Source organism: Myxine glutinosa, chromosome 3 (genome assembly GCF_964187855.1).
Source record: "Myxine glutinosa chromosome 3, kmMyxGlut1.1, whole genome shotgun sequence".
Taxonomy (NCBI): Eukaryota; Metazoa; Chordata; class Myxini; order Myxiniformes; family Myxinidae; genus Myxine; species Myxine glutinosa.
The window spans coordinates 151369906-151382858 of record NC_136263.1 but is presented as its reverse complement, the minus strand read 5'-3'; the positions used below and the strand labels follow the sequence as shown (position 1 = coordinate 151382858).

General features: G+C 42.9%; 1 protein-coding gene across 1 annotated transcript in view; it reads right to left on the bottom strand.

Moving 5' to 3' along the window:
* Positions 1-12594: 12594 nt before the first annotated feature.
* The window catches only part of LOC144891365 (uncharacterized), a 447120-nt gene continuing 446761 nt past the window's right edge, over positions 12595-12953 (bottom strand). Inside the window, exon 2 of the mRNA XM_078774676.1 lies at positions 12595-12622. Within this exon, the coding sequence (XP_078630802.1) occupies positions 12602-12622 (21 nt within the window). The 3' untranslated portion in view covers positions 12595-12601. The remainder of the gene's footprint in view (positions 12623-12953) is intronic.

Below are 12953 nucleotides of genomic sequence, written 5' to 3'. Positions count from 1 at the left end.
TTAGACCTTGGCACACCCTTTAACACTTGACCCAAAAGACCCCCGAGGACCCAAAAGACCCAGATGACCCAAAAGTCCATGAGGACCCAAATCACCCAAAAGTCCACGTGGACCCAAATCACCCAAAAGTCCCCGATGACCCAAATCTCCCAAAAGTCCCCAAGGACCCAAAAGAACAAAAAGTCCCCGAGGACCCAAAATACCCTTGTGGACCCAAAACACCCTGATGACCCAAAAGTCCTTGATGACCCAAAAGACCCAGATCACCCAAAAGTCCATGAGGACCCAAAAGTCCCCAAGAACGAAAAAAGTCTCTGATGACCCAAAAGTCCCCAAGGATCCAGATGACCAAAAAGTCCTGATGAACCAAAAGTACCCAAAAAACCCAGATGACCCAAAATGTCCCTGAGGACCAAAAAGACCCAGATGACCCTGATGACTCAAAAGTCTCCGAATACCCAAAAGTTCCCAAAGACCCAAAAATCCCCAAAGACTCAAAAGTCTATGAAGATCCAAATGTCCCCAATTAAAAATTGGTCCAATGGAACGGGCCCCCTAGTTTAATAAATATTTGAACTGACATTTAGTGTTCCTTTCATCTTTGTTTTGGCGTACTACATAGCCTGGAGTAGTCAATGGTCAATTAATTGATATAGGCTCCGCCCCTTCCCTCTGTCCCCGCCCTATTGGTTAAAGGGAAACCACTTCAGTTATGTTGGCCATTTCTAAGTGTAGGTCATTGTGTGGCCTGAGGCTGGATGAAGACATTACTCTTTGAGAAACGAGCAATAAGACACAGCTACAAGATACAGTGAGGGTTACGTAAGACAATATAGGAACACATGTGCAGTGTTTGACATTGCTGACGAAGATATCTTGGCACTTTTGCTCCAAGATTAGGTATCATCTAAGTACCATATACCATTGTGTTATTCCACATTGTTAAAAATTACAGAAACAAGTGAATACGTAAAAAAAATTATGCTAAATTAAAAAAGGCAATGTAGGGATGACAAACTAGAGTCTAAAAAAGATCCAAAACAAGATAGGGATGATGTTGGTTTAGAGTAGCTAACAGTATTGCCATCACATAACAATACCTACATCACTGCCTCCAGACTATTATCTAGGGCTAGGCCTAGATAAAAGTATTAGAAGCTCTTATATTTCATTTCTGCATAAGTATAAGAAGCTCCTATATAATTTCAGGGACTCCTTGCAGCTTCAGTTGTCTTTCCTACTTTTCTTTTTTTATCAACTTAGAGTAACCAATCACAAATGCAGATAATTATAAAATGCTGTTATTAGAGATGTCCATGCGGTTTGTAAGAAGTTGATGATCATGTACTGATATCATAACATTGTACTTGGGCTGCTAATTTGTAGAGTCTCAGTATGTGGCTACACTACAGGAGTAAACAAGTACTGTGGTAACCAGTGAAAGGGTTGTAGAAGTTTGAAGCAATGATTGATGAAGCATAAATGAGGAAGATCTGTGGGAGGGAGAGGGCTTGGGGGGAGGAGGCATGGGAAGGTGAGGGGTGGGAGAGGTATAAAACACATGGACACTGCTAGAACTTCCAGGAAAGAAAGAAGTCGGTATTTCCAAAAAAGTGGATCTCGGGTGAATTAAAGGGGGGTAAAAGAGATCAAGGTTTTGGATGTGGGAAGATAAGAGATGGTGGTGAACAGCTGTTTTAAAGACCTGGAGGGAGGAGTGGGATTGAAGGGAGTGAGGGAGTTTGTTCCAGAGGTGGGAGTAAAGAGGAATGAAAGAGTGAAGGTGAGCAGAGAGTCTTGATTTTGGCAATTTCACCAGAAGAGGGTTGCAGGCAGATCTTGTGCGACCTGTAGGAATATTTGGGGGACAGAGCACAGAGAGAGCTGGGGGAGCTAGGCCAGAGAGGAGGCGGTAGAAGACAGAAAGACCACCAACCTGCCTGTGGTGAGTGAGTGAAAGGCCCACGGAGTTAGCTTCATCGCGGGAGATTCCAATGATTCTGAAAGCTTTGGTTTCAACAGCGTGAAGACGAGCTAGGTGTGAGGCAGGAGCACCAGCCCAGAGGGGAGAGCAGTATTCCATTGAGCTATGGATGAAAGTCTTGTATGTGGTGAGGAGCTCAGGTGTGCCAAGGAAGGACTTCGCATGACGGAGGATGCCCAGTCGGCAACTGGCTTGGGAGGCCAGATTTGAAATGTGGTTTTCCCAGGAAAGATCATGGCAGATAGTGAGACCCAAAAGCTTGAGTGACAGAACTTCTTGGAGAGGATTGTTCAGAAAGTAGATGGGAGGGTTGTCCAGTCGGTCTTTTCGGAGAGACATAGAGTGAGAGTGTGAGATTTGTCAGGATTGAAAGACATGTTCCACTTGTTTGCCCAGTCTGTGATTTTGTCCAGGTCTGCAGAGAGTGAGGAGGCTGCAGACGGCCGATCTGAGGGATGAGGACTGGAGTGGCAGAGAGTGGAGTCATCAGCAAAGAGATAGAGAGGATTTTCAAGAGAATCAGAGAGATCATTGATGAAGACCAGTAAAAGCACAGGGCCCAGAACACTGCCTTGGGGAACTCCATCCTGAACAAGAAGGGGAGATGAGAGAAACCCATTCAGGGCCACACGTTGACTACGATGAGAGAGGAAGTCCGCAAGCCATGCGTGGAGATTTCCGTGGATACCTTAGGAGGAGAGTTTGGTGAGCATAGCGGGGTGCCAGACCGTGTCGAAGACACGTGATATGTCAAGGGAGAGAGCTCTAATTTCCTGTTTGGCATTGAGGACCTCCATCCATTGTTGAGACAGCAGAAGCAGCATGTCAACGTTTTGGATCTTGGGGGGAGTTTTCGGACCTTGAACCGGGGGGAGGAAGAAAATAATAAACTCTCGGAAAAACAAAAGGTATTCCTCTGCATTTCATGCAGTGGAAACCTAATAATGTGAAAGCACGGTTGTGTGAAAGCGGGAAGACGGAGGAAACCGGTCGTCACTGCCAGCAGTTATAAAGGGGCAGTTCTAGTTTCATTTAAAATTTTATAAACCCCGATTAAAGAGTACGTGCTGTTTCCTTGCTTGACGCTCAGCATTTAACGGATACAGTACAGACAAAATACAGACAAACCGCATCAGTTGGAATGCATGGGAAAGACAAAAATCCTCCTTAATTGTTCAGAGTTAATTAATTTAATTATTTAATTTTAATTATTATTATTATTTTTATTTTTTTTAATGTAATTTTTTTTAAATAATATTTTTAGAAACATCTTAATTCCAGTGTGCTCTGGGAAGTGATGTCACTCCCCCCAAACTCACAGGAAATGTCAAGTCAAGTCCGATGTTGTTTGATGTGTGTGTGTGTTTGTGTGTGTGTGTGTATGTGTGTGTGTGTGTGTGTGTGTGTGTGTGTGTGTGTGTGTGTGTGTGTGTTTTGTTCTACAGCTCCTCAATGAGCCGTAGCTCCTCTAGAAAGAAAATTAGTATCTGCTTTAAAATTAGGAATAAAAAATGTTTTCATATATTATAACATACTGCCATAACCATTCGGAAAATGTAGAGCTGATGTACCATTACATTTAGTTTTATTTTATTACTAGTGGGGCATGCTTACACGTTATGTAAACAATAACAATCCGTGCTTCATACGTAGGTACATAATAAATAGAAGCTTTATGATTACAGGCAAGCATCACCGTGATAGATATCAATTTGGATGTATTTATTTATTTTACGGATGCGTTTACATTTTTAATGTAAATTTTCATTGAGATTTTCATTTCACAGTTTTCACTTATAGAAACTATAATTTTCAAATGATAGATATCAATCGAGGTTTTTTTTGTTTATTTTTTTACGTATGCCTTTACGATTTTTACGTAAATTTTGGTTGAGATTTTTATTTCACAGTTTACAGCTGTAGAAATTACAATTCCCAAATGCTGGATATCGATTAAAGTTTTTTTTTACAGATGCTTTTACAGTTATTTACGTAAATTGTAATTTACGGACGCTTTTTCTTTTTTTCAGTTACGGATATTATTGCCATGTTTATTTCACAGTTTACAGTCATAGAAATTACTATTTTTGAAATGCTAGATATCGATTGATGTTTTTAAATTATTTTACATATGCATTTACGGTTTTTTGTGTAAATTTTCATTTATGGACGCTTTTCTTTTTTTTTATTGCAGACATTATTGTCATGTTTGTTTCACAGTTTACAGTTATATAAATTATAATTTTCAAATGCTAGATATTGGTTGATGCTTTTTTACGTAAGTTTTCATTTACGGACACTTTCTGATGGTTCTGTGATATTTTCCCGTTGTACCGGCTTCGATGGCTGTTGGCACACCAAATTTCAGGTTTATATGACACCCGGAAAGTACCAAACATGAATATCAGCCATTCAGTCAGTCAGTCAGTCAGTGGTTAGAAAGAGCTTTCTTTATACATTAGATGATTGCCACCTCTAATTTTTTTTTTACACACGTCTTTAATAGGAAACCTATATTTGTAGTTATTGTATCTCATATTCAGGTACTGTCAAGAACTAGTTGAAAGTTATCAGCGATCATTTGCTCCACCAACCTGTACTGACTGAACATAGTCACCGTTACTCTCTAGTCGTAACACTTTACTGCTTGGTAGAACTCATATTGAAGAAAAAAAACGGTCCTGCAAGTGTTGGGAGACAATCGAAGTGTTTTAAATGAGGCTTCAACTGCAATTTGGTGAAGTGAGCGAGATCTCACAGGAATAATGTGTGGAACCCAGAAGATTGTGTGCACAGTCTTTACCAAACCTCCAACATTGAAGCTACCACACATACATGAACAGAGAGACGAATACACGAGACACAACTCAGGAGTGTTCTACTAGATAAACACAGCCACTGTGTTGGGAGATGTGACGTCACTTCCCGGGGTACTGTGGGTACCAATGACGTCACAGCAATGGCGCCGCCTTTATCACCGCACTCAGTGGGGCGTTTCCTCCTTCCCATGGATGCCAACCGATGGGGATTGTCCATGCCCTATCATTTTAAAATGCTGTCAAGCAAAATATGTGGGTGTGGTCAGGCAGCTGTCTGACCAATGGGTGCACATTTCAAAAATGAACCCCCAACAAAAACCCCAACAACAGCAACGCGAAGTTCTTGCAGACCTGTCGCAGGTTACGAGTAAAAGCTGCAAATTTGGAAGGTGGTGGAGGAAGATGGGGAGTAATTAAGGTAGAAAAGATCATGGTGTTTGATGGGGGCCGATCTGAGATTGTTTTGGACATACCCGCTTTGAAGTCCTGGAGGGAAGAATGACATTGAATATGTGAAAGTTTGTTCCACCGGCGGGGAAAACGAGGAATGAATGAGTGTGAGTTTGGAAGCGATTCTGGATTTCGGTAGTTTCACCAGAAGGGAGTGAAAGTTACACGTTTATCAAGGAAGGAAGATGTACTATGATTGGCAGCTGTTTGTGCATTATGCGTATTGCGTACTCATAATAAAGTAAGCAATTCTGGATGATTAAACCATTTAGGATTGATTGCTTCACTTGTTACAATGACAGAGACAAATGAAATATGCACCTACACAAAGTAGCTGTGTAACAAACCATCAGATTGACTTGTGCCATTCTTATTAGGGATAAGCAGTGTGGATGAGAATGCAACAGAAAATCTCTGTGACATGAGGGGAATCAGAACCATTAGTAAAATAAATTACAAAAGTAAAACATTATTCATGACAAAAATATAACTTGAAGAAGGCCTTTCTTTACCCAAAATACCTAGTGATGTACAGAATTATTTAATAAATGTAACAAAATTATTAATATAAATAAATAAATGTATAAAATAAATAAATAAATAAATTATAAAATAAATAAATAAATTTATAAAATAAATTTGTATTTATTTATTAAATGTAAAATTTAACTTTTGAACACTCGTAATATTCATTGAAGAATAAAATGTACTTGTAGTGGTATATGTAAGAAAACTACCGGTATGTTTTGAAACACGACAAACTACCCGATAGAGGATCTTAAAGTTCTGGGCACGTTTGAATCATCATGTACCATACCGTTTGTTCATGCTGCTGAAGGCCCTCCATGTTCTTCCAGGCTGCCTCAGGATTACATCAAGTGTTTAGGCGAAGATGGCTCCTTGCGCAATGGCTCGGAGAGTGTTCTAAAACGAATTAGAGCCTTTTATGCTCAGCTAAATTCGGGTAAGAGCACAGATGCAGCTGCAGGTGGCACCTTGTGGAGCAGTCTTCCTGAAGCCTCTGTAGAAGACATAGAGCAATTACAGACTCCATAATATCTGGAAGAATTGACAACCACCCTGCACAGTCTATCAAGACATAGATCCCCTGGAGTGGATGGCTTATCATATGAATTTTATCAGAAAGTATGGGACTTGGTTGGACCTGATTACCTAAGCATCACTCAGGAATCATGTGATACAGGTTTAATGCCACTTTATTGGCGTCGAGCGATTTTGGCCTTGATTCCCAAGGAAGGTGACTTGAGAAACATGAAAAACTACTGCCCAGTGTCTCTGCTCTGTGTGGATTATAAGATCATGGCAAAAATGTTGTCACTCCGTCTCGGACCAGTCCTGGCAAAGTTAGTCACCCCTGACCAGTCATATGCCATCCCTGGCAGAACAATACAACATCACAACATATCCCCGATACAGTATGCGGACATGACTCAGACTCAAGTCGGATTTCTTTCCTTGGATCAAGAGAAAGCCTTTGATCAGATGAACCATGATTACCTCTTTGAGATACGGCTAACTTATGGATTGGGAAGGAGATTTGTAGGCATGATCCGGACGATGTACATGTCGGCAGAATGACTGGTTAAAGTAAATGGCTACTTGCTTGCGCCCTTTCCATTTGAGAGAGGAATAAGACAAGGATGCCCCCTGTTCGGCCAACTCTATTCCTTATGTATCGAACCCTTCCTTTGTTTGATGAGGAGAAGACTAACTTGCATTGTGGTGCCACACAACAGGGTCTCCCTCGTACTTTCTGCATATGCAGATGACGTTATAGTGTTTGCAAGTAATACAAGGGATATGCAAGCCGTTTATGATTGTCAGGTCTATTCAGCGGCATTGTCCGCTTTAATCAATTGGAGAAAAAGTTCTGGGCTTCTGATTGGACCAATGCAGATCACAGAGCCTCCAACACCTTTTCAGGCATTGACCTGGAGTCGAAATGGGCTCAAATATTTGGGGGTGCATTTGTCCACTTCTTGTGGGTGCTCACCACTCATTAACTGGAGCATCTTGGAGGACAATATGGAAGAGAAGTTGAGAGACTGGGTTGGGCTCCTAAAAGTCTTGTCTCTGAGTGGGAAAATACTCCTTATTAAAAAGTTCATCATTCCAAAGTTAGTATTCAGGCTCTTTTGCATAAGCACGACAGAAGAGTTCCTGGTTAAGATGCAGAGGAAGTTATTGAACAACTTTTGGAATGGTAAACATTGGGTTTCCTTGGGTATTCTGAGCTTGTCCCTGGTTGAAGGTGGACAGTCTTTTCCCTACCTTCGAAGCTTCTATCACTCATCCAGGCTGAAGTTCATTCAACAGAACCTTTGTGTGAACCCTGCACCGCAATGGTGCTCACTGACATACTTCTTCAGCAAAGTGCTCAATCTCGGGTACAAAAGAAATATTTTTATCATTACCTCTAAGAGCCTATCTAGTGCTGCATTGCCTCTCTTCTATCAAGAAATGCTGAAGGCTTGGCATGTAGTCGACATGAAAAGAACGGATCCTCATCCAAGCAAGGACATGATAGAAGAACCACTCATTCTCAACCCGCTTCAACAAGGCCCAATCCTGGCTTCCTTCTCAATAAGAAGAGTGGGAGATGTTCTGAACGATGGGAAGAGAAGCTTTCTTTCACCTGAGGTAAAACCTGAGGTTTCCTGAGGTGAAACCTGAGGTTTCTTTCACCATCGCAGCGAAAATGGACCTAAGGACAATCAGCATCCCCTCCAAGATACTCGAAGAGGTCAAAAGCTCCGTGCCTCCAGATTGCCTGGCATATCTAGAGAATCCAATGAGGGTAAGGGAACTATGCAGCTGTCCATCAGTAACTCCATGGACTTTAAAATTGGACCACGATGCTGCGAGCTCCCTCAACCACCACTCGCAAACAACATTAGTAAGGTCCCTGGCACAGCTGAAATGTCCTTCTGTGGGCTATCAAGGAAGTATATATACCTGTTAGTTATTCAATCACTTCATTATATAGCTCTTGCAACCCGATCAGATACTTCCTGGCATGAGATTCTTCCACTTCCTTTGACTGTTCATCCATTTTGGGATTCACTGTATCTCTATCCAACACCAATAATGATGGCAGACGTAAGTTGCAGGTTGCTACATGGTGCATTGAGCTCAGGAGCTATGATGCGGCATTTCACTAACTTTCCAGAGGAATGTTGCTTTGGTGGTGAAAGGGAAACTATATTGCACATATACCTACAATGCCACTATCTTCAACCAGTGTCACTGTAGGTATGTGCTCACCACTTTAGCTCACTGTGCTTCAGGCCCACAGAACCTCAAAAACCATATCACTGGTTTTTCAACTTTACTGATGAAAAACCAACTCTTGTGTTTCTGGCTTCACTTCTCTCCAACACTTTTTTTTATCATTGGGCACCCGGTAAAGAAACAAATCAAGTTACGAGATATCCTTGTTAACTATATTTTAGCCTGTGGAAAAATGGCAATATACAGTATAAAACCAGGAAGGCAAAAATCGAGAGGGATGTAGTGGAACACATTTCTGTAGGCCTTAAGGGCTAAATACACTCACGTATTGTTTCAGAGTATAAGGCAACAGAATATTGTAACTGTTCAAAAGTTTAAGGAAACCTGGACCATAAATGATGCACTTTGCAGTTTTTCCCCAGATAGTGGGGGGGCCAATGTTTTCCCGTTGAATTCAAATGTTAATTTGTGGACACTGGTTGGGTTGTCTTTAGGGATGATAGAAGTTGTAGAAAAAATATGTCTCCATTTTTTTCAAGTTCTTTATAGCGGCCATTTTGGATTATCAAAATGGCGTTTGTTGAAAACCGAAATTGTCATTATCTTGGCTTCTAAATGACCTAGAGTGTTAATTTTGGTGTCCAAATGTACATATTTGCGGATACTTAATCCAATAAACACACATTTATACACCTACATATGATCAAAAGGGTTCTTATGGCAGCCATCTTGGATTTTCACGCACTTATGCCAACACATATATATATTTTTTTCCATCATTTTCACTTCTAAATCACATAAAGGCTGGACTTTAGTGTTCAAATGTACACTTATAATGTCTTTGTGCAATATTTTTAGTTGGCAGTGTTCATTGTTACATTGAAGGATCTCCATCCTCCTCATCATCAGTGTTATCGATTCCCATGGGGCGCTCCTGACCCGTGTTACCACACACCTCTTCATCTGCCCCACACATACACATCTCAGAACAGTTGAGATGCTGAGACCTGCATGAGCAGTGAGACATGCATTGGGTCTTCTTGCAGTTACATTTGATTAGATGTGTGATGGCAGCTGGGGCTGGAGGGTCCTTGGTTGTGATGGGCACCAGCTGATCTCCTTCTGCTCTCCATCCATGTTCTGTTGGTTGTGGAAGCTGGGGGTCCGGTACATCAGCCTGATGCCACACCATGGCCTGGAAATGTGCACGAGCAATGGCTTCATGTAAAGCTCCCCGTGTTGGTGGCAGCTTCTGTGCCTCTAGCTGTTTCTTGGTAAACAGTCTCCACCTCAGCTTGCCCACATCCACAACTGTAGTACGAGGCTCATACAGCTGGCATACAAATGCCTCAATGTCACTTTCTGTGTCAGCTCTCAGCTCCTCAGAGGCCCCAAGGTCATGAAACGCAGATACCACCTCAACAGAGCACCTATTGAGGGCTTGCCAACATGTGAGCTTTCCCTTGCCGGCAAACCGACCAGTCTGGTCTGCTCCCGTGAATGCATGGAATCCTGGTAGGGCTGCAGCCTTCCTGACACCAAGTTCATGTACTATTGGTTCCAGTGAGATTTGCCTCTTCTTGTTCCCCACACCCGTGATGAAGTATGTGTCTTTGCATAGTTCATGGTACCGGTGGAGTGCTAGGATGAATACATCAGTATCAGGTGACTGAATGTACAGCTGTGTTGCACCTCTTCGGACGGCATCTAGACTGTGAAGAAAGATCCTCGTATCAGCCTCCTCCTGGGAGCTACGGAGATGCTGTACATCCATGCAGTTGGAGAAGACATCCTGCCTTGAAGTGACGATGAAGACCTTGGTAGTCCCCTCAAAGTGACACAGAGCTTTCTTTGCCAGATAGACAGTTAGCTCATCTTTGGTGTTGGTGTGCGACAGGAACTGTTTTGCTGTCAGTTTCCCAATCGGGGTGCTGTCTTGAACGTGGTAAGCAGTGGGCGGCTTGCCACCTTGGCGCCTCTCCCGTGTGGCCTCTTTCAGTGAATTTGGCAGATCATATCGGTCAAACACGAGGTGGACTTCATCATACCCGTTGGTCTTGCAGTCCAGTGTTGCATTGAAATGGCCAGCCCACTGGGCACATGTTTTGACCCATTGTGGCTTACCCATTGCTTGCACTAATGCCATGCCGTCTATGACAGTCACCTTCTTGGGAGGGGGTGGAGTATGTTCAGGATTGTCGTCGTCTGGCTGCTGACCAGTGCCAGTTGACTTCTTGGGTAGATCTTCTAGGATGCCCATGAGCTTGCTTTTGTCTGTGCATGGTAGTAGTGTCCCAGCCATTGCAAAGAGGGTTCGTGGAAGCGCGGTGAATTCATATTGACCTATGGCATCCTTCAAGTTGATCTCTGGTCGTGAGCGGGCCACGATCAGCATGCGCGCAAACAGTGACCTGTCGTCTTTCAGCTCTACAACCTTGTCTGCCAGTTTGTGCTTCACAGCTTTCCTGGCACTCTTCCACATCTTCAGTTTGACCTTTCCCATTCTGGCCCAAAGGTTGATTTCATTTGTGTTGATGCGCTCTGCAACAAACGTGTTATACGCTTTCTGACCAATCTCATCTTGGTTGCAGACATCCTTCTGTACTTCAGCTGGCATCACCACCTTGGTGATGATAGTCGTCAGGTCTTCACCCTCATGCGTCATGGGATTCATGGACTCTCTGATCACATTCTTCAGTCGACGAATGCCCATGCAGGAAATCCAGAAGCTTCTTGTTTCTGGTGGACTGATGGACTACAATGGCAACGGCAAGCTGCTGTGGCCATTCTAAGCGATGGCGGAATGGTGCATCTGGCTCTTTGGGCTTGTACGTGACTTGGCGTTTTGACTTGTAGCCGTACATGATGTTCTGACTGATGGTTATAACATCTCGATGAATAGTGGCTGAGCGCATAGTCTCTGGCTCAATGCTCGTGGCTGGTCCTTCCAGTAGCCAGCGGAGGAAAGCATAGAGTACTTTGGGTACATGCTTTTCAGCATCATCAGTGTTCATTTCTCCTTCAAATTGCCATGGGTGCTTGTTCTGACAAGCAATGGCACTGCGGAGAACAGAGGCACTCTCAAACAGTTGTTCGATGTTTTTTTCATTTGTCTTCGTCATTGCATCTTCGACAGCTGCATCACGCACGGCAGTGGAGAATACACAGTCTGACTCGTTTCGACGTTTTGGTTTCATGAAGTGAACGTCATCAATGTGAGAGTTGATTTTCTCCTTCATGCCTTGGGTAGTAGGTGATGGGACATTGTGCACACCATTATTGTCAAGAATCCTGGAGTAAACCGACTTCAGGTCAGACATGTTGAGAATTTCACCAGCTTGGAGTAGAGAGCGAACAAGGCTGACAAACTCAATGTCTGCGGCTATTTTGATAACATTAGTTTCTTGCAGTATGTGTTCTTTGTCATCACTTGATGTCCCACTCTTGGGAGCACGTTGGACATTCTGCACCCAGCATGGGAGATGATACTTGACGTCGATCGCATGAGCATCATGTGCACTGATGGCAGCACTCAGCTGAACTTTCCACTTGTGGTTGCTGCCTTCTTCAACAGCTTTCTTCAGCTGTTTACCTGCGTTGAACGTGCATACAACATGTACACTTTCCTTAGTGACCTCTTGACAGAAGAAACAAAGGTCTCTGTTGAATGGAGTTGATGATGAACGTGTGAAGCGAAGAGTCTCGTCTTGCGTAGAACCTGAGGTACTTGCAGCGGCAGGTGCAGAAGAAGGACGTCCACACCTCTTATGAAGATGCTGGGTGTCGCCATGTTCGCTGGCTTTCTGGTGGCGAACTCTAGCACGCTCCAGGTGAGCAGTGTTGCATGTAGATCCATAACATGCCCGGTGCCACTTTGCTTTATTGTTCCTCAAGTCAGTGGCAGTGAAACAGCTTAATCGTTCGCTGATCTGTTTGAAGTCGGCATCACCATATCGTGCCCTCTCCTGGATGAACTGGAGAAACTTTGCATATGAGCCCAGTGCTGGCTCAGTCACTAGTGCACCTTGGGGATCCTGGCACTGAATGCAAAGTGTGAAATCAGTTTCTTTCTTGGTTTTCTTGCTTTTTGGCTCCATCATAGCTCAGGGTCACGAATCTGGAACATACAAATAACAAATAACAATTAAGATAGATGTGCATTAAGTTAGATTTTGGACACTGGTTCGGCTGTGCCATAAAAACCTATTTTTATCCCTTGTAGGTTATTAAAGAAGGTTTCATTCAATTCTCTATCCCCAAAAATGTACAACTGGACACCAGAATCGAAACTCTAGGTCATTTAGAAGCCAAGATAATGGAATTTTACGTTTTCGACATCCGCCATTTTGAAAATCCAAAATGGCCGCCATAAAGAACTTGAAACAATTGGAGACATATTTTTTCTAGAACTTATATCATCCCTAAAGACAGCCCAACCAGTGTCCAAA